Consider the following 22,686-nt stretch of genomic DNA (forward strand, 5'->3'; position numbering starts at 1 on the left):
TCTGGGCCAGAGAGGCAATGAAGTTAAAACCAGAACCAGGATGTTGCCAAGGGCTTGCAATGGTGGTCTATTGGTTCTTATTGGTTTAGCTTGGGGGTGAGGGGGGGCAGTGCCACCAGCAGAGAGGGACATGTTTTATTCAGGGGATCGTGTTTGCCTCACCACTTCCAACCACCGTCTCTTCCACCCCAACCTCGCCCTACGCATGTCATCTCATCCACTCAACCACCACAGGGAGGGGGGGGTGTGGGGGGTGTCGGGCCTTTTCGTCATCGCCCTACACACCCCCCCCCCCCCTCACCACCACAGCCACTCCCTATGCCACTAGCCTTCCTAACCAACCCACCCTCGCCCCATGAATGGCCTCACCTTCACTGGTCCTCCCACGATCATCAGCATGCGAAAGAGTAAGTTATTTACAATGATAACTTTTCCCAGCAAGTATAACGGGATGTTATATATATATATATATATATATATATATATATATATATATATATATATATATATATATATATATATATATATATATATATATATTTACCAAATGGCGTCCTAGCTTCGTCTCTTCGATGTATATCAAGTGACTGTTATATTTCTCTCTTGTGTCTCCCATGATGAAGTGATTATTACAAGAAAGTGCACTTGGGAACTTGTTTTCATTTCCTCCGTGGACTCATAAGAATATATATATATATATATATATATATATATATATATATATATATATATATATATATATATATATATATATACATGATAGATCTGCCTTTCTGAAGTGATGTGGACCAAATATAAGGACAGGACAGACCTTCCGGAGGAAAGCCACGGACCGAACTCCCTTACTCTTAGAGAACGACCGTGTCAGCGAGGAAGGAGCCCGAGGACAATCAGAGACCCGAGACGGGGATATGAGAGAGAGAGAGAGAGAGAGAGAGAGAGAGAGAGAGAGAGAGAGAGAGAGAGAGAGAGAGAGAGAGAGAGAGAGAGAGAGAGATAGAGAGGTGGGGAGGGGGGATAATGTGTCTGTTAGAGCGATGGCAGGACGATTGGAAGGAGCCTGTAGGGGTAGAGAGAGGCTGGCAATAAAGCATTGCAAGTCAAAGTGTTCAGCTGAACCCAAAAACCGAAAAGAAAAAAAACATTCTGAAGGAGAGGGAAAGACCCGGATTATTTCCTTCCCAAACATCAGTCCCCTCCACCATGTTAAGTTGGAGCAGACTACGTCAGCAAGGGACATGACCTTCTATAGGGCTATGCAGAGAGAGAGAGACATCCCTACCCAGGTACTGAAACAAAATGGAAAAAAACAAATGCTCCGGAGAAATCCTAAACGATGTAGGTTGATTCCCTTGATCGAAAATAAAACATTGAACCTAATCCAGCAGAACATACTTTCAATCAAAGCATGAAGATGAAACTCTCTCTCTCTCGCTCTCTCTCCTACAGTTCCCTCACGAGATCCTTCACTCTCTCCTGGCGCTGCAGAGCACACTACTAAAATCGTCCTGACGTGGTATACGAACACACAGACTCTACACAAGCCCCTGACACATAGCGAACCATATTCCCCGCCTGTCGTAGAAGGCGACTAAAAGGGAAGGGAGCGGGGGGCTGGAAATGCTCCCCTCTCGTTTTTGATTTTCCAAAACGAGGAACAGAGAAGGGGGCCAAGTGAAGACTTCCCTCAAAGGCTCAGTCCTCTGTTCTTAACGCTAACTCGCCAATGCGGGAGATGGCGAATAGCATGAAAAATAATATATATATATATATATATATATATATATATATATATATATATATATATATATATATATATATATATATATATATATATAAAACAAAATTCCTAAACCACTGTACCTCTAAAGGTAAAAAAAAAAAAAGAAAAACACATCAGTATCCCATGTAAATATATACTTCACGTCTTTCATCATTCCCCCCCCCCCATCCTTATCCTATCCTCCATCACTTCTCACTCCCCTCCCTCCCCCCCCCCCCACCACGTCACCTCACCGTCACCCGACACCCCCCCCCCTGACCATGGTCGGGTGTGCGGCGCAGTGCTGGTGCGCATCGTGGTCACCTTGGAGCGGGGCCAAGGTCTTCCAGCAGCAGCAGCAGCAGCCCAACCCCCCTCCCCTCCCCCCCCACACACAACCCCCCCCAGCCACCCTCCCTCTCTGGACTCCTGCCCTCCCTCACTCTACCTCCCCTCCCACCCCTGGGGTATACCTCTCCCCTGTTACCCCTGGGGTAAACCTTTCCCTGTTCCTCCTGGGGTGAACCTCTTCCTGTTACCCTGGGGTGAACCTCTCCCCTGTTACCCTGGGGTGAACCTCTTCCTGTTACCCTGGGGTGAACCTCTTCCTGTTACCCTGGGGTGAACCTCTTCCTGTTACCCTGGGGTGAACCTTTCCCTGTTACCCCTGGGGTGAACCTCTTCCCTGTTACCCCCTGGGGTGAACCTCTCCCCTGTTACCCCCTGGGGTGAACCTCTTCCCTGTTACCCCTGGGGTGAACCTCTTCCCTGTTACCCCTGGGGTGAACCTCTCCCCTGTTACCCCCTGGGGTGAACCTCTCCCCTGTTACCCCCTGGGGTGAACCTCCTCCTGTTACCCCCTGGGGTGAACCTCTCCCCTGTTACCCCCTGGGGTGAACCTCTCCCCTGTTACCCCTGGGGTGAACCTCTCCCCTGTTACCCCCTGGGGTGAACCTCTCCCCTGTTACCCCCTAGGGTGAACCTCTCCCCTGTTACCCCCTGGGGTGAACCTCTCCCCTGTTACCCCCTGGGGTGAACCTCCTCCTGTTACCCCCTGGGGTGAACCTCTCCCCTGTTACCCCCTGGGGTGAACCTCTCCCCTGTTACCCCTGGGGTGAACCTCTCCCCTGTTACCCCCTGGGGTGAACCTCTCCCCTGTTACCCCTGGGGTGAACCTCTTCCCTGTTACCCCTGGGGTGAACCTCTCCCTGTTACCCTGGGGTGAACCTCTTCCTGTTACCCTGGGGTGAACCTCTTCCTGTTACCCTGGGGTGAACCTCTTCCTGTTACCCTGGGGTGAACCTCTCCCTATTACCCTGGGGTGAACCTCTCCCTGTTACCCTGGGGTGAACCTCTTCCTGTTACCCTGGGGTGAACCTCTTCCTGTTACCCTGGGGTGAACCTCTCCCTGTTACCCTGGGGTGAACCTCTTCCTGTTACCCTGGGGTGAACCTCTCCCTGTTACCCTGGGGTGAACCTCTTCCTGTTACCCTGGGGTGAACCTCTCCCTGTTACCCTGGGGTGAACCTCTCCCCTGTTACCCTGGGGTATATTTCCCTGTTACCCCTGGGGTGAACCTCTTCCTGTTACCCTGGGGTGAACCTCTTCCTGTTACCCTGGGGTGAACCTCTCCCTGTTACCCCTGGGGTGAACCTCTTCCTGTTACCCTGGGGTGAACCTCTTCCTGTTACCCTGGGGTGAACCTTTCCCTGTTACCCCTGGGGTGAACCTCTTCCCTGTTACCCCCTAGGGTGAACCTCTCTCCTGTTACCCCCTGGGGTGAACCTCTTCCCTGTTACCCCTGGGGTGAACCTCTTCCCTGTTACCCCCTGGGGTGAACCTCTCCCCTGTTACCCCTGGGGTGAACCTCTTCCCTGTTACCCCTGGGGTGAACCTCTCCCCTGTTACCCCTGGGGTGAACCTCTCCCCTGTTACCCCTGGGGTGAACCTCTTCCCTGTTACCCCTGGGGTGAACCTCTCCCCTGTTACCCCCTGGGGTGAACCTCTTCCCTGTTACCCCTGGGGTGAACCTCTCCCCTGTTACCCCTGGGGTGAACCTCTCCCCTGTTACCCCTGGGGTGAACCTCTCCCCTGTTACCCCCTGGGTGAACCTCTCCCCTGTTACCCCTGGGGTGAACCTCTCCCCTGTTACCCCTGGGGTGAACCTGTGGCACACCTTCAGGACCACAGGTGAACAAGATTTTTGCTGAGAGAGTATGGAGGGGGGGGGGTCCTCCCTGGCCTGGGGGGGGGGGGGAATAACTGGGGTTGAGAGCAGATCCCAAGTCATTGTCAGGGACTTGGGGCACTGACTTCGAAAGCTCCATATTAGGGCTCCCCCCCCTTGCCACCCTTTGAAGGAGTCGTCCCTTAATTAAGGATGGTTGGACCTGGCTTTATATATATATATATATATATATATATATATATATATATATATATATATATATATATATATATATATATATATATATTCTATAGCACTGTGTCCATTAGTTTGCCATGTTAAGATCCCTAGCTGTGGTGCCCCACTAACTTTGTTGTGGTGGTGTCCCCCTAGCTGTGTTGTCGTGTGGTGTCCCCCTAGCTGTGTTGTCGTGTGGTGTCCCCCTAGCTGTGTTGTGGTGGTGTCCCCCTAGCTGTGTTGTGGTGGTGTCCCCCTAGCTGTGTTGTCGTGTGGTGTCCCCCTAGCTGTGTTGTCGTGTGGTGTCCCCCTAGCTGTGTTGTGGTGGTGTCCCCCTAGCTGTGTTGTGGTGGTGTCCCCCTAGCTGTGTTGTCGTGTGGTGTCCCCCTAGCTGTGTTGTGGTGGTGTCCCCCTAGCTGTGTTGTGGTGGTGTCCCCCTAGCTGTGTTGTGGTGGTGTCCCCCTAGCTGTGTTGTGGTGGTGTCCACCTAGCTGTGTTGTGGTGGTGTCCCCCTAGCTGTGTTGTCGTGTGGTGTCCCCCTAGCTGTGTTGTGGTGATGTCCCCCTAGCTGTGTTGTGGTGATGTCCCCCTAGCTGTGTTGTGGTGGTGTCCCCCTAGCTGTGTTGTGGTGTGGTGTCCCCCTAGCTGTGTTGTCGTGTGGTGTCCACCTAGCTGTGTTGTGGTGGTGTCCCCCTAGCTGTGTTGTCGTGTGGTGTCCCCCTAGCTGTGTTGTCGTGTGGTGTCCACCTAGCTGTGTTGTGGTGGTGTCCCCCTAGCTGTGTTGTGGTGGTGTCCCCCTAGCTGTGTTGTCGTGTGGTGTCCACCTAGCTGTGTTGTGGTGGTGTCCCCCTAGCTGTGTTGTCGTGTGGTGTCCACCTAGCTGTGTTGTGGTGGTGTCCCCCTAGCTGTGTTGTGGTGGTGTCCCCCTAGCTGTGTTGTCGTGTGGTGTCCACCTGGCAGTGTGTTAGCCTCTCACTGCGGCAGAGACCTCGGGGCTATGTTGTATCTCGTCGCCTGTCTGTGATGCCAGATGGGGGGGGGGGTTGTGTACTAGCTCACCTGTGGCGCGCGCTGTACCTACAGATATGCGCGCGCATGTCGGGGTACTCTGTGATGACTTGACGCTAACGATGTTCAACCATGTTCATGCTGTTAGGCTTGTCCCGTCCCCCTTCTAATAAAGACTTATTTTCTTTCCTTCACAGGGCTTGTTTACCTGCCCACCAACCTGTGTCCTCTCCAAGGTACGTACAAATGAGTTGGAATTTTTTTTTTTAATTCCTGTTGTGCAAGATCAACAAATGTAGAGAATTAATGTAAGAATTTACTTGTCGACATACCAGACAACATGTTTTCTATCTCTTGCATGATGTATTTACGTCTCTGAAACCTTGTGTGTGTGTGTGTGTGTGTGTGTGTGTGTGTAGGTGAGTGGTTGAGCGCAGATGTAGCCTCCGTCTGTTTCCTGGCACTACCTCCCTAACGCGGGAAACGGCGATCAAGTATAAATAAATAAACACACACACACACACACACACACACACACACACACACACACACACACACACAATCTAATGGACCAATATGGACAGGGCGAGGATAGGAAACATTAAGATACTTTGATAAATAACGACACTTTATCATCTCGCCAAAGCACCTCAGTGGTACAGCTGAGCACTACAGCTGAGGCAGGGAGGGAGGGAGGGGTTGTTGGAGGACCTCAGGTCTGCAACACGAAGGCTGTGACCTGCGGGAAGGTAAGGCTAAACCTGCAAGCCAAGCCAATCTCCGTCCCTTGTTGGTGTGTTGGAGAACTGCCTCTGTTGGAGAGGTGTTGGAGAACTGAGACTGTTGAAGATGCATTGGAGAACTAACCCCGTGTGGGAGAACTGACACTGATGGTGTTGGAGAACTGTCGCTGTTGGAGATGCGCTACCTGAAGTTAATTAGGGTGTGGAGGAAGACCATGGAGGATTGCTTGGGTGGAGGAAGACCATGGAGGATTGCTTGGGTGGAGGAAGACCATGGAGGATTGCTTGGGTGGAGGAAGATCATGGAGGATTGCTGGGGTGGAGGAAGATCATGGAGGATTGCTGGGGTGGAGGAAGGTCATGGAGGATGGCTGGGGTGGAGGAAGATCATGGAGGATTGCTGGGGTGGAGGAAGACCATGGAGGATTGCTGGGGTGGAGGAAGGTCATGGAGGATGGCTGGGGTGGAGGAAGGTCATGGAGGATGGCTGGGGTGGAGGAAGATCATGGAGGATTCCTGGGGTGGAGGAAGACCATGGAGGATTGCTGGGGGGGGGGGGGGGGGCTGTATTCGTCACATTTCACGTGTAAGTCTATGGAGTGACCTCGTCTTATTTCAGTGGTTGTGTAGCCGTCCAATACTCCAGTGAGCCATGACCTTTGGTCTCCGGGGTCACAAACGGTCGTAGGGTTCAGTATGGTCAGCATATATATGTAAATATAAACCCTGCTAACGTTAGTCTGGTATAGACGGATCGCTACCCTGTCTCCATCTATAGTGGTGGGTGGGGGAGGAGCCTTCTGCTGTACTGTCCTGTCTCCATCTATAGTGGTGGGTGGGGGAGGAGCCTTCTGCTGTACTATCATGTCTCCATCTATAGTGGTGGGTGGGGGAGGAGCCTTCTGCTGCACTATCATGTCTCCATCTATAGTGGTGGGTGGGGGAGGAGCCTTCTGCTGTACTGTCCTGTCTCTATCTATAGTGGTGGGTGGGGGAGGAGCCTTCTGCTGTACTGTCCTGTCTCCATCTATAGTGGTGGGTGGGGGAGGAGCCTTCTGCTGTACTATCATGTCTCCATCTATAGTGGTGGGTGGGGGAGGAGCCTTCTGCTGTACTGTCCTGTCTCTATCTATAGTGGTGGGTGGGGGAGGAGCCTTCTGCTGTACTGTCTTTTAAAAAAAATGCAGATCAACCTAATTATTTGTGTGTGTGTGTTCAGTATTTGCATGTCTGTGATTGGTACGTGCGTTTGTTTGTGTTGTGTTTGTTTTTGGATACGGTACGACCGTGTTTGGTGTGGGCGTGTGTGATGTTTTAGTTGCATCTGTCTGTGTGTTTTTGTGTGTATGCTTTATTTGCTAGCCTTCGTTTTAGCATGTTTTGTGTGCGTTTCTTCGTCACGGACATGTGGTCTGTATGTGTATTTTTATGTATGTGTACAAGCGCATTTACATTGCCTGAAAGTATGCATATGTGTTACTTTGCAAGTACAGATGTGTGTGTGTGCATGTATATGTGAGCTTTCACAAGTAAATGTATGCAAGCGTGCATTTGTATGCGCTGGCATGTGTGCATGCGTACGCATTCGTATTTTTCTGTTTACCTAAGTCTGTATACGGGAGAGAGTTCTTAACTCGTGGGAACCACAATTATTAACCTCATACACTCGTGATAACCACATCTATTAACCTCATACATTCGTGATAACCACATCTATTAACCTCATACACTCGTGATAACCACATCTATTAACCTCATACACTCGTGGGACACATCTATTAACCTCATACGCTCGTGATAACCACATCTGCTTCATTTTCTCTGCGTTACCGGACTCCGCCAGCTTGAGGTTACAACCCACATGACATTTCAACTCTAGCCAGGCTGTATAATGGTCAATAAACGAGAAAGAGTACAGCTTCCCCCCAGAACATTCTCCTGTGGTTGTATAATAATAATAATAATAATAATAATAATAATAATATTTTTTTTATTTTCCAAAAGAAGGAACAGAGAAGGGGGCCAGGTGAGGATATTCCCTCAAAGGTCCAGTCCTCTGTTCTTAACGCTACCTTGCTAACGCGGGAAATGGCGAATAGTATGAATGAAAGAATGAAAGAAATAATAATAATAATAATAATAATAATAATACCCTACCTATAATGAGGCCAAAATGTCTATTGTTAAAGGTAATTTATATACAAATGTTGTAAGTTAGGTCGCGACTGAGGTTTCACGTCTTCGTTCCAGATGTTTAAACCGAGAAGCTGCAGACAGTGACCAGATGGTGGTGGTGGCGAGAGCCGGCAACCGACCTAGAGCAGCAGCAGCAGCAGTGGTAGCAGCAGCAGCAGGAGGAGGAGGAGGAGGAGCAGCAGGAGGAGTGTGTCCCCGGCCTCATGACCTGACCCCGGGCACGCCAAGCTTTACCTCCCTCACCCACCCTCGCCACACGCCTTCTACCGTCCTGCCGCGCCTCAAGACACGAACCTGCTGGACGCGCCACCCTTCTGCCGCTCCCATACCCACGCCCTGATAGGCGTTCACCACGCACTCCTCAGTCCATATACATACATTATTTTTTATACTCTCTGGCTAGATATCTCGGTATCTAGGAGCGCGACCAAACATTCCCAGTCACGTAGGGTCAGCCATTAACCCAACCCCACTCCAGCAAACATGATGGCGTGTGTCAATAAAAACCTTGTCCTGCTCAAAGTTCTTCTCTTCACATTCTACGGAGGTGAGTATGACACACTGGGACTTCCTATTTTCTTTGTCTTCTGTCAAAAGCGAGAATTTACGTCATGCTCATCCAGCACTGAAAAATATATACAAAAACCTCCAAAACTGATTTCATTATATTTTGGTCTTCCAAACGTATAAGAATCAAAATAGGATCTGCTTTCCTTTAAGAAAATTGTGTATTTACTTTCACAATATATTCTAAATTTCTCCAGTGATTACCAACATTTTTTTTTTACCCTCATGTTTGATCGCCATTTCCCGCGTTAGCGAGGTATCGCAAGAGAACAGACGAAGAAAGCCACATTCATTCATAACAGATCGCTAGCCGTCATGTGTAATGAACCTATACATTTATATAATTTCATAATAATTATATAATAATAGCATCTAAAAATTCATATTTGACTCTCGAGAATCGTTATATGTTCTGTCCAGTGAGGTAACATAACACAAATTCTCAAAATAGCGATTTTCTGATGAAGGAGGAACGCCATACCTCAGCGAACTTCTCTTTATCCTCAACAGTTCTCTTTGGCTCCTACGTACCATCTGGCTCGCCAATTACATGTGACACAGTCACGTCGTCTGCTCACTGCATCACTGAGAAGTGTAACGCTCCTCTATGTAGACTGTTAGATACAGCCTCTTTAACCCCAGCATCTGGTATTTCAGTATCGCTCATACCAACATATCGAGGACACGAGCCGAGGCAAGTGTGGGCTGATTATATATATATATATATATATATATATATATATATATATATATATATATATATATATATATATATAGTTTCTCCTACTTCCCGGTCTATATTCACCTGTCTTGTATAAACATTAATCGGTGTATTTTTAAAAAATGTGCATTACCTAAGGCGGTCTACCAAAAAAATTCTCTAAAAAAATATTAGTATTGAATAAATATATCAACTGGAGCAACTCTCGGTTAAAACTGAAAACTAGACTGGCTTTTTTTTCTCTGCGTGGTTTCATTTACTAATTCTTGTCTCACGCTCTGCTGCTCCGGTCAACAAAAACGCTCTAATATTCATGTTTACATAAATCCTGCTGACATGGGCGTGTGTATATAATGCAGAGAGCGTCCACAGGTCGGTCATTGCATGGAGATATGCGAGACACTTCATGGAAAAAGAGGTTGAGGATATACTATTATAACGAGTGGTGGATGACTAAAATAACTCGTGAAATTGTGAATGCTCACTGTACACCACCGTTTAAGAAGTGAAATTGTGAATGCTTACTATATACCACCGTTTAAGAAGTATTATAGCTAGGGAAAGTTCAAATGATGATGCCTCACATGTGCACAATTCCCTCCCCTACAGTACAAATAGGTAATTAATAACATGAGATACTTAATTACATGAGATGTGAGCTTGTGTTGGGGGTGGGTGGAGGGTTATCCTCCCAACATAAGACTTTAATCTGTTGTCAGTTAAGTGTGACTTTTCATTTTGGTCATTAATGGGGAAAATCTACCCAAAACTTGTAGTTTCGAAGCGTCACATTGGACTGGTAAGCCAGACCCAGGTAATGTAGATGGCGCGGGAGTGGCTGGGTCAGCACCAGCTGCTGTAGCCTTGTGTTGGCTGTGCACACGTGTGGTGTGTGGGCCGCTGACCGTGGCATTGTGTTCTTTGTTAACCCGTCTATGAACACTGCCCTCACCATATCACGGTGATGGAACCAAGTTTGGTTCATGAAAAACAACACTAGATGGGAAATATGGTTATATAAACGTCCTCCAGCTTGGAAGAACGAAGCATTGATCCCACGATAGGATGGGCTTTATTTGTATTGCATTGCAAGTGCAACTGAAAACGTGATCAGAAATATTTAACGTGGATACATACCACGTTTCAAATCGCAACCAGTATCAGGGTTTAGAAGAGGCTGCGTTCAGACCTGTACTGTGAACTGCGTCTTCTAATGTTTGTTAATTTACCGAAAGAAGGAAAATGTTGGTTCGTGTGGATAGGAGAAAAACGAAATGAAAAAACGAGAGTTATTTACGAGAAGAAAATGCTGCATGCGGTCAGAATGATGACTTCATGTGCGTTAACATCCGCTTAATAATACAGTACATCTGATCATCCGTTTATAATACGCTTTCAATACCGTAATGCGATAATACAAAGTACTACAGGGCCGGATACGAGAGAGGACATTTGTAAAATGTGAACATCGCAAATAAAAGATTCACGACCATTTTTTTTTTCAAAGGTTTGTGTTGATAGACAATATGACCAAGGCTGTAATACAGCAATGAAACTTGCTCGTACAATATAAATATACCCATTTTCCTTTCCACTGAATGACGCAATGCGTCTTAACGTTGGAATCATATGTCTGCAAAAAAAAGGTCTATAAATATAAATTTATATAAATTCATATAAATCTATATAAATTTAGATTGTCGTGCCATGCAGGCCCTCATACCTATATTGGTAGCGATGATCCTATTTCTACCTAACCTTCCATACCAAACGAGTTATGGCTTTTTAAAAGAGGAGTAAATATTTTGACATTCAGCGAAATAAAAGACCCACAGGACATCTGAAACGTTAAAATAAATACATTATCTTGATTTTGTACTCAGTAGTAACCTACATTACTTTTTTTTATTATTTAACCCTACGTTTTCCCTCACCATCACCCTGCCACGACAGACTTCTCATTTCGGTTGACTATATGAGCGATTCATGGAAGGTCTTATATATTGTAATAAGTCCCTACAGTAGCAACTACAGGTCCATGAAGTGAGAATAATGATCATGATCCTGGAAAACAGTCGTCCCTCCTCTACAATATTACCTTTGTGAATAATAAGATAATAAAGACGACAATTGTAGGTTGCTATATTCCAACTAGCTAGTCGTTTTTCAAGACACCGCAGCCATTGGCGGAAACTTGAGTGTCAGACCTTCAGCTTTTCTCCTTTTTTTTCATCTATAAATATGTTAATAACTAGCAAGTTAGATTAGCTAATAAGGACAATGCTTTTCCTACCCAATAAGCTAGCTGGACATTCTCTCGCATTGTACATAGTACCGTTGCCCAGATAGCTTAATAGGAGTGAAATAGTATGAACATAAAATGACTTGCCTTTATCCCGGCAGTGAATCGCCATCTTCCATTTCTCCCTCCGTTCGACTTCTGAAGGTTACTGCCTTCTGGACGCCATATTGAGATGTGGAAGTTTCGTATCAAACTTGAGATTCGCTTATAATTATAAAAGTTCACTTGTAATATGCACGAATCCCTTGGCAAGATATAGCGTGCCTAATGGATAATCCACCATTGCTGTAAAACATCGTAAAATCGAGTTATAAACTGTTATTACATCCTAGCTTAAGCTATAATTACCAAGCTAATGACACCAATATCTTTACTGAGTTACATGACAGTTTATTTATATTATGCTTAACCCATGAGACGACACATTTCCACATTGGATATATACTTTGCCCATAGACAACTTACCAGTTTTTATAGAAAGAATAGGAAGAAAAGAAGAAAAAACTCGGTCGCTCTTCTTCCCGCGTCTCTTCTCAAGATTGTCTAGTTGCCACATTGGCCGCTAGGGGTACATCCGGGAACTTAACGCGGGAATTTCAAAGCGGATGTGTGTATGCATCAAACAAAAAACTAATATTTTCGCTTATAAACTAAGACACCTAACTTATTACATTCTTTTACTGCCTATATTTTAATTGAAATCGCAAGAGGGGGTACTTACCACGTAGTCTGCTGACTCATCCTTATGTATATAATAAACTTATCTCCTTTCTCCAATCAGTGTAGAGCCAAATTCAATTGAATTGTGCATGATATATATACGTTGAGTGTGCGTGTGTGTGTATATATATATATATATATATATATATATATATATATATATATATATATATATAATCATATAACATATAACAATATTTTCTTGTCTGCTAACGGGACGTATTCTTTCCTCTGGCTAGCTTTAGGATGTTTGATGGCCTTCCTGACCATCCACATGCGGTACATCGGCCTCACCATACACGAGATTACTTGGATCAACTCGGTTCTCCCCATCACGTCCCTCATCGGGCCACCCCTGGTGGGGATGCTGGCGGACAAATTGGGTCACTACCGCCCCATCACCATCGTCTGCATGCTGCTTGGTCAGTCCGAGAGAGAGAGAGAGAGAGAGAGAGAGAGAGAGAGAGAGAGAGAGAGAGAGAGACAGCGCTCTGTATCAATGGCTATCAAAGAGGTCTCTCGAGGTTCAAGAAAATATTGGAATGCTTAGATATAGCGAGTAGCAATGTATATAAATTCCTTAGGGTTCATATATATATATATTATATATATTATATATATATATATATATATATATATATATATATATATATATATATATATATATATATATTATCATTATTATGCTTAATCACTGTTTCCCATGTCAAGTGAGGTAGTGCCAAAAAAACAGATGAAGAATGGCCCATCCACTCATATACACATATATATACAAAAGTGCCAACATATACATACACCCATCCTTAACACCACTAGGGTCTCCCACCCTGGCTGCCACACCCTGCCTCACCACCACCACCACTGCTTTATCTCACTGACTTCCACACTCTTCCTCACCTCTGCCACACCCTTCCACCCTTGCCACCACACCTCCTCATCACTACCACTCCTTCCTTCCTTGGTTATAACACTACTCTCTCTTTACCTGGCCACCATGCCCTGAACGGCACTGTGACAAGAATATACCAGCAAAATAAATGCTATGGTTACCCAAGACTTCAACCTAACCTAACTGTGAAGTAATATGGTTTGATTTTGTCATAGTGACAGCAAAGCCAAGTACTTCTAGTCTATTATCCTTAATACATTAATCCATACATATCAAAGATTCATCAGTTGCAGTTATCACATCAGAGTCCACCAATACCCTGATTATAAGAACCGTGTTAACATTAATATTGATGACTTTATTTGCAGTTAAAGTTGCTACAGTTTTCGGTATCAATTTCTTTTCTCCAGTACTCTTAACATTATAACAGTAACACTGCAGCAGCTACAGTAGTAGCCTTACAATTAGATTACTTGCCTAGCTTTGTTAAAAGATGCAGATATTTCACAGTCTAGTCTCCAAGAGGTTAAGGCCATCACTGAATTTGTTATTATTAGGTTAGAGTTCATTAATTCATAACCCAGGACCTCTTTCTAAGAAAGAGTTTTTTGTTACCTAGGGCCTCTTTCTAAAGGTTCCTGAAGCACCAAGAAACTGTGGTCTCCTTTGGGAAGAGAAGTTCTTTGACGAAACTACTCTTAATGATACAGCCTTACCAAAGGTAACTTTTCACTCGCAGAGTAACCTCATGTAGGCGGAATCCGGTAACATCACTTATACCAATAATCATGGTTACCCACAGAAATAATTTCAATAGACTGAGGCCAAACATGTATGTATAATGTTGGGGATCAGCTTTTATGGTAAAGTGAACAGATTAAAAGAATATAATATGTATTTAAAAGCACATACAAATGTAGTTTTGATATAAATCACAAAAAATTAGTTTGATTACAATGTAAAGTATACATAACAGGTGTACAGTGGTAGTAACCATGATAAGCAAACCATGATAAGCAACAGGCACTGTATAGAAAAAGTTTGGTATATCTTGTATACATAAATTTTCATACATTGAAAGTGGTGGATGACTGGAATGGAATGACTGAGGACACTGTCAATGCAGACAGCATACATAATAAATGTAAGATGTATAATAGCAGAGAATGTTCATGAAATGGGGCTCAACAAGTGTGAAATTCCCTTCCCGCACAGTTAAAATAGTGTTAACGATGTAAAACTTTCTTCTCATATAGTAGAAATAGGTAATTACTCTGAAAACAGATTATGAAAGTATGGTCAGGTGAAGTAATGCATACTGACAAAGTGTTAATGTTTACAGCTGCCTTTCTACACACGGCACTGTTATTTGTGCCATCATGTGAGGTGTCGCCCAGTGTGGAGCCTCCACTCACCTTACGGTGCGACTCCACAGGAGCTGCGCTAGTGGTTGACCCTTGTGGGAATCCTTGCCCTCAACCGGTCGACTTCCATTCTTCATCTTTCATGTAAGTTCAATGTAGACTTTTGATAAGTGCAAAGTTGTTATTTAATCTTTTTTTTTCTATAGAATTGTAAACTGTGTTTTTTTATGTAGTGTTTTCATGGTTAATTAGAATTAATTTTCTTGCCCCTTGTAAAGTGATTTTTTCTGTTTTGTTATTTGCTCTACTAAAGATAGTTCAATGGTCTTGCTTGTGAGTCTTTCAACTCAGTTTTTCGTTTTGATTTTGGAGGTAAGGAGATGTAGAGATATCAGTTATAATGTTTGAGGATACTGACTGGAAAACGTTACTAAAACAAAAAATCTAAAGTGATGAACAGTAGCCTGAAATATGAAGTAGAAATCTGAAAATTGAGACTACTAGTCTTGTTCAAAAAGTTTTTATTTTGTTTTGTGCTGTTTTACCAGAACTGCTTTGTCATATCAGCAAAGTGATTTTTGATCATGTGTGACATTTAGGGTGAAGGAATGTCGCCATGTGTGCAGAGAGCCCAGTACAAAAGACCCCATTGATGAAGGAATCATCGAGGAAGAAAGTTATATGACCACAGACATGCCTCCTGTAATGTGTCTGCACACAGTAATGGGTAATCTGGAATACAGAATATTCAGAAATGATCAGGTTAGTGGTAAATTCAAGGGCAATAGTTTTATTTTTGAGGAAAAGGAGAGGATGGTTTTAGATCCTAGAGAAGCAATGTAAGCATGAGAAAGTACTCAACTGCCTGTGTAAAATTACCCTCCTGAAAGTATCCACTTCTACTTTTCAGATTACATTAGAATTTAACAGAACACTAGGACCTATACATCGCAAAGGGGAGGGTGATGATGTAATGTGTCATTATCCTCAACAAGACTTCAGCACAAATGACAGCCAGTACACTGCCCTCACTTGTCCTGCTGCCCCTACAAACTGTGAGGTTGTCTGTAATGCCACTGAGTTGGTAAGAAAAGAATCTTCCTTTTAATGGCTTTTTTCATTAAGCAAAATTTATGGTAAAAGTTGTAATAAAACTACTATGAAGTATGTGAAGTGAAATCTGGTGTGATGTAAACCAAGAGTTGATCTGTATTATTTTAAAATCTGGTTTGCTATTTTTTTCTTTTACGTGTTAAAGCCCTTGGATATTTTCAAAATAAGAAACTCTGAAGAAAGGGTAAAACTGAAACTGTAGTGTGTATTTTATAATTCTAATATGTCTTAATGTTAAAAGGTCACACTAGATTTCACTTATCCTTAATTTGAAGACTATCATGTGTACAGTGTTTAGGGCATGAATGTCATTAGTGTATTGTTGGATTCAATGAGACAGTAAACCTTTGTTCTGAGTTTGGTAAACCTCCTCAATTTGTTATGCTAGCTGAAAGCTGCAAATAAACAGACAATACAGTAGCCATGTTTATAATGAAAAGTGAGTCCTTGGTCTGTCATATGTCTTTACCTACTGTGAGCACAAGTTAAACCATGTAGTAGTGAAGTTGAACATAACTGAATGTGTTCTTATCTATTCTTAATGATGTGGTAAAAGTTGACAGAACAAGCTAAATATAACCTGAGTAATGTGATCTCTAAATTTCAATGTCTGAGCCTTTTAACTCATTAATGAACTTGTGCTGGCACTTTTAGTTACTCAATTTATGATTGATTTATACTGAGCAAACTCCCACTTTTCTTTTATCCAGGTGAATGGGACTCGTTTTCTCCAGAGACCTCTTTGCTCTTCAGTCAGAGGGAATCCTAATCTAACTCTCTGGGTGTACTTTGGTGTTAGAGCAATGGCAGAAATGCTGTCTGCCATCCTGGTCTCACTGTTGGAAGCCGTGGCTCTCACCATGGTCCACCAACACAAAGGAGATTATGGCAGGGAAAAAATGTTCGGTTTGCTGGCTGTAGGTAAGTAATGCAGTCTTACTGAATATAACAAGAGAAACAAAAGTGAATAATTTGTGAGGAATATTCATATCTGTACATGACTGCCAAGTCAAATTGTGAGAGAGTAGATTAACCTCCTCTGCAAATTTTCAAGCTTCTTCTATGATTTTTTCCTGTTATTTTGCAAAAGAAAAGGTATTAATTTGCTATTAACTAATGTCTGGCCCATTTGAGATAGTAGATTAAAGTAAAGAATACTTAACTGGGGTAGTTCAGCTATCTGTCAAAGGATTCAGCTGCCATGAGGGAACAGAACATCAGGCCTTCAGTTCTGTGTTATCAAAATGCAAAAATTAGTATTTTCACACAAAAATTATTTGGAAATCTTACAGATGTATTTTAAGTATGCCATGTACTGTTAATGAAGTTTTTATTACGGAGTTTAAAATTAGGATAGTTGATGGAATAAGTAATGAAAGACATTGATTTAGCAGTATGGAAGGGTGGATGCAAACTGCTGATATGATGGAGCTTTTTGTGGCTTAAACATGATGAGAAAATTAGTTTGGAGTTATTTGTTAGCAAAATCTTAATACAACAAGAAAACTAAGTGAGGTAAACAGACTCTGGTAGAGTGCAACCTGTGGGTCTGTTCTTTTAAGTCTCTGAGCATTGATAAACATGACATAGCTGATAAGCAGTTACAGGGGGCTTTCACTGTTCATTACTTGCAAAGTTCATAATATAATGTTTCAACTTGCATCATTTTGACGTATGACACATCGGAAACTGGGTATGATGTAACAACATCATACTTGTGACTGATTGGAAAAACAAAAAACTTTTATCTGTATTTTTGTCGAAAACAATATTTTCTTTCAATGATGAAGTACATTATAATATGAGGTATTTATGTACTTATGCATATTTTGATTACGTCAGCAATATATCATTCAATCCACAACTAGAAAATATGTTTGAGTTCATTACTACTCCATTATGTATCACAACCACTGTTAATACTGCATAGGTATATCAGAATGTTTGAAAGGAATATCAAATATACTCAAGTACAGGATGTAAGGCTATCACTCTTAAGTTAAATTAGAGGTGCTTAGGAGGTTTGATACTTGTCAGAAATTCATGGTTATAGCCAAGTTCATGGGTCTTCCTCACTCTGTTACCTTAAATGCAAGTCTATCAGTACCTGTGATATGATCCTGAATCAGATAATTTAGGGGTTGATGAAGATAACCCTAGTGCCCATCCCTCTCCTTCCTGGTGGCCTTCAGACCACCCAACACCAAAGGCCCTTGTCATTTTGTTTCAGCACAGTAATATTTTTAGTATGTTTTCTTTAAATATCATCTAAATCATATCAATACAGAGTGTGGTACACTGTAATTGATATGGATGGTAAGTTGTTTCAGGTACAGTATAATCAATTCATAAAGATTACATTGTGAAAATGTTTGTTCAGGAATGTAGCTCCCGTATAACATTATTTTCAGTGGCTCAACTCACAACCGAATTGACTTGCGACAGGTTGTTCAGGAATGTAACCCTATGATAAGATGAAACCCTCCTACATTTATATATTGTGATATTAATGTGTAATGTCTTGTAAAAAAAGATGAAATATCTCTTTGAAATATTTCAGGCATATTTTCACCACTGTGTGGGTATCTTGTCGACACACAGTTTGGAACTTTTGGCAGCTACAGTTATGCTCCTGTCTTCTATGTGTTTGATGGGTTAATGCTGGTAACTGCAGCTGTCACTCTTGCACTTCCCATTGAAGTGCAAGTTCAGAGGCAGAGTTTGGTAAGATTTTACATTTTCTCTAATTGTAACCTGGCTTTTTGAGCCAAAGGTCAAAAGTACATCCTGGCTTCTAATTTAACTGACTCCATTACTTTTATTTACATGTCATATTGAATAGCAAAAACAGGAAGAAGTCATATACACCAGATTTGGGCGAAAGCATTGTTCTGTAAATTTTGCAGTGCAATTTACAGTATATATAGCAAGACTAGCTAAGGAATTTGGCACCCCTATCATTGTGTCAGTTAGTGTTGTGAAAGTTAAGGACCCTATTTCTTCTAAACAAATTCTCACAAATGTTCATGTATGCACTTGATCTTGGCCACATAAATGAGAGTTAAGATAAAGATATTTAAGCTGAGATATTTCAAGAAAGGCAAAATAGAGTAGATGTGAGTGAATGAGGTTATCTTTTCATCTTTACCCAGCACTACCTTGCTAAAATGGGAAATAGTGAACATTTATAAAAAAATATATACATATTATCCTTGGGTATAGGGGAGAAAAAAAATACTGCCTACTTACTCCTAGCATGTCATACAAGGTGACTAAGAGGGGCAGGAGCAAGTGGCTAGAAATCCTCTCTTCCTGATTGCTTTGCAAAAGAAGAAACAGAGCAAGGAGCCAAGTGAGGATTTTTCTGTTTAAGGGTCAGTCATCTGTTCTTAAGGCTACCTCGCTCACAGGGGAAATGGCAAGCATGGACGGGGTGGTTACGGAGGTGAATGCAAGAGTTTTGGAGAGAGGGGTGCATGCAGTCTGTTGGGGATGAGAGGCCTGGGAAGTGAGTCAGTTTTGTTCACTGATGATACAGCTCTGGTGGCTGATTCCAGTGAGAAACTGCAGAAGTTGGTGACTGAGTTTGGAAAAGTGTGTGAAAGGAGAAAGTTGAGAGTAAATGTGAATAAAAGCAAGGCTATTAGGTTCACTATGGTTGAGGGACAAGTAAACTGGGATGTGAGTTTGAATGGAGAAAAATTAGAGAAAGTGAAGTATTTTGGATATCTGGGAGTGGACTTAGCAGTGAATGGAACCATGGAAGTGGAAATGAGTCACAGGGTAGAGAAGGGGGCAAAGGTTTTAGGAGCAATGATGAATGTATAGAAGCGAGAATGTTATCTCAGAGAGCAAAAATAGGTATGTTTGAAGGAATAGTGGTCCCTACAATATTATATGACTGCGAGGCATGAGCCATAGACAGAGGTGTACGGAGGAGAATGGATGTGTTGGAAATGAAATGTTTGAGGACAATATGTGGAGTGAGGTGGTTTGATTAAGTAGGTAGTGAAAGGGTAAGAGAGATGTGTGGAAATATAAAGAGTGTGGTTGAGAGAGCAAAAGAGAGAATGAGTGAGGAAAGGTTGACAAAGAGGATATATGTATCAGAGGTGGAGGGAGAGAATGAGTGAGGAAAGGTTGATAAAGAGGATATATGTATCAGAGGTGGAGGGAACAAGGAGAAGCAGGAGACCATATTGGAGATGGAAGGATGGAGTGAAAAAGATTTTGAGTGATTGGGGCCTGAACATACAGCAGGGTGAGAGGCATGCAAGGAATAGAGTGAATTGCCACAATGTGGTATACCAGGGTTGATGTGCTGTAAATGGACTGACTCAGGGCATGTGAAACGTCTGGGGTAAACCATGGAAAGGTCTGTGGGGCCTAGATGTGGAATGGGAGCTGTGGTTTTGGTGCATTACACATGACAGATACCCATTTCATCAACCAACCCTAAGGGGTGGATGAACAGCTTGGTTGACTGTGGACCAACTGCTGCAACCAGGATTCAAACCTGTTCAGGAACTATAACCGCTACACCACGGGAGTCTAATTCCCACATCAGCAAGGTATCACTCAGAATAGACGAAGAAAAGGTCTCGTTCAATAACATCTATTCTCTAGCTATCATTTGTAGTGCACCCAAACCACAGCCATTTATTCAGTCAGGCTCCACAGACATTTTTAATGCAAAGCAGAGTTTTGAATACTGGCCAACCGATCATTCGTAAATTAATCAAGTGAAATTTATTTACAAAAGCACCTCTATCATATATTATGAATTACTGTATATCAGAGCTAATAATTCATTGATCATTATATATGTTTCAGATGAAAAATATTCTTCAGCTCATCCAAACATCAGAACTCAGCATTCTACTGTTACTGATGACCTTGCTTGGAACATTCTGGGGTTACCTCAAGACATTTGTGTACGTATATTTGGAGGACCTTGAGGCATCCAAGTTACTTATGGGTCTCACAGTTACCTTTGGTATCGTCCCATCACTGCCCTTCTTATACAAGAGTGCTGCTGTCGTGCAGTACTGTGGCCACCACTACCTCATCATGCTTGCCTTCCTTGGATACTGTGTAAGATTTGCTGGTAAGTTAAAGAGCATCTTTCACATAACCCCTTCTGTGTACTGGTAACTATTTTACCTGGCATTATCTCCATTTCTTTTACACAGTAATTAGCCATGGCTATCTTTATGTGACTGCTTCAACAAGCTTGAGGCAACAGTTGCAGACAAAGGACAAGGCAAACCAACCAAAGTTCAGAAAGTTTGTAGATGTCTGTCAGAACACTCGCCAGTTGGTATGTAAGGAAATCTTCACATTGTCTGATTCCATTCAAATATCACCACTTGTCTATGTTACAGTAGCCAAGCCATATTCCACATGATGGTCCAGCTTCAAGCAACTTTCCACATATCACTGTGATACATTCTTTACTTCAAATATAAAAAATATGTATTACACAGGGAGTTATGTTCTGTCAGTGGGCTAAACCAGGGCATATGAAGCAGTCAGGCAAAACCACAGAAAGGTCTCTGTGGGCCTTGGTCATGGATAAGGTGATCCAGTTTTGTTGCAAGTTGAAAGTGGATGTTAGCAAGTGTGGCCATTCTGTATCTATTCCTGGTGGGCTAACTTGCTATATGGGAAATGGCAAATGTATATAAAAAGAGAATTTATAGTTTTTCATTGTATTTCTTTGTTCTCCCCATATAGCTTGAAATAGAATGACTAAAACTGCTTCTAAGTCCCCATTTTGGAGGAGGTGGAAACCAAGGATACCCGTGATGTAACCGAATAGAACTATTCAGATAGTCATATTGGTGACCTTAGACTGTGCCACTACACCCAGCCACTCCTCCTTCAACAGACAGAGTGGTCAGAGCAATAATACAAACATCAGTAAAGCCAGATACTTTTGAACCTGTGTATCTTCCAAGCTGAAACCTTCAAAACTTTGAACTAAATTACTAGGTTTGCTTATACCTTCACTGTGATGACAACAGAATCTCTCAAAGACATTAGAAGCATTATCAAGAGTCTACCATCTACCAACATGCCAAGTGTAGTTAGGAATGCCTTCCTCAGAGCTGCTGAATGCTACAACCAGCTTTTCTCTGACCCTACCACTGGGAACTGCACACTATCCTATCCCTCCTACTATATGGAGCACCTAATGCAGTGGACAGTCGGCCTGTGCCTTCTTGCTACTCCATGAATGCTCTTTTCTCAGCACTACCTCCACACATTCCGATGGCACTTATTTTTACAAACCCTGCTATACAGCTGATGGCCCTTGTTGCCCTAACTGATCACATCAATCAGACTCAAGCCCATATCTGTGCCACTATTTACTCTTCTTTGCCAGAAAATCTCCATTACTATCAAAGAAGTTCCACATTATTTTCATGAAGCAGCTTTAAAATGCTATTTAGGATCTTATGATGGACGTCCACTCTCAGTTGCAGCAGCAGTGAGCTTGAACCTTCTCAAGAACTTCCAGCTGCCAACCTTCACTATTACAACAATAAAGTTATTATTTTTGCCAAGTTGATTTTTTGCCAAAGCCTGCAAATGCCAAACCTCATGCACCTGGTTATGAAACTCCACAAGCAAGGGCTGTTGGTAGTTAGTTCCCTGACTCTGCGGATGCCTTTCTCCTCATTATGTTCAACTGTCTCTTCAGCAGGCACTTCCTAGATGGTCTGAGTACAACCTATTAATAAGAGTACAACTAATGATTTGAAGATCAATGCCAACAAACAACTCACCTTCACTTGATTTAGGTCTCGAGTAATAACTACATTGGAATTTTCCTCTTTATTGATGTGAGCAGCCAAGCCTGAAAATCAATTTGCTTCAGTACCATAAACTTAC

The 22,686-nt window shown here is 42.9% G+C and overlaps 1 protein-coding gene across 2 annotated transcripts in view; it reads left to right on the forward strand.

The window, feature by feature from the left end:
- Window positions 1-22,686, forward strand: part of LOC139761130 (uncharacterized transporter YwbF-like) — a 147,307-nt gene that overhangs the window by 116,836 nt on the left and 7,785 nt on the right. For both annotated transcript variants that reach the window (XM_071685059.1, XM_071685058.1), the window contains 9 exons: window positions 5,372-5,410; window positions 8,168-8,660; window positions 12,663-12,845; window positions 14,655-14,820; window positions 15,276-15,438; window positions 15,587-15,760; window positions 16,500-16,710; window positions 18,350-18,513; window positions 20,623-20,896. In XM_071685059.1, coding sequence (XP_071541160.1) covers window positions 8,597-8,660; window positions 12,663-12,845; window positions 14,655-14,820; window positions 15,276-15,438; window positions 15,587-15,760; window positions 16,500-16,710; window positions 18,350-18,513; window positions 20,623-20,896 — 1,399 coding nt within the window. In that variant the 5' untranslated portion in view covers window positions 5,372-5,410; window positions 8,168-8,596. The remainder of the gene's footprint in view (window positions 1-5,371; window positions 5,411-8,167; window positions 8,661-12,662; window positions 12,846-14,654; window positions 14,821-15,275; window positions 15,439-15,586; window positions 15,761-16,499; window positions 16,711-18,349; window positions 18,514-20,622; window positions 20,897-22,686) is intronic.

This window comes from Panulirus ornatus, chromosome 39 (genome assembly GCF_036320965.1).
Source record: "Panulirus ornatus isolate Po-2019 chromosome 39, ASM3632096v1, whole genome shotgun sequence".
Lineage (NCBI taxonomy): Eukaryota > Metazoa > Arthropoda > Malacostraca > Decapoda > Palinuridae > Panulirus > Panulirus ornatus.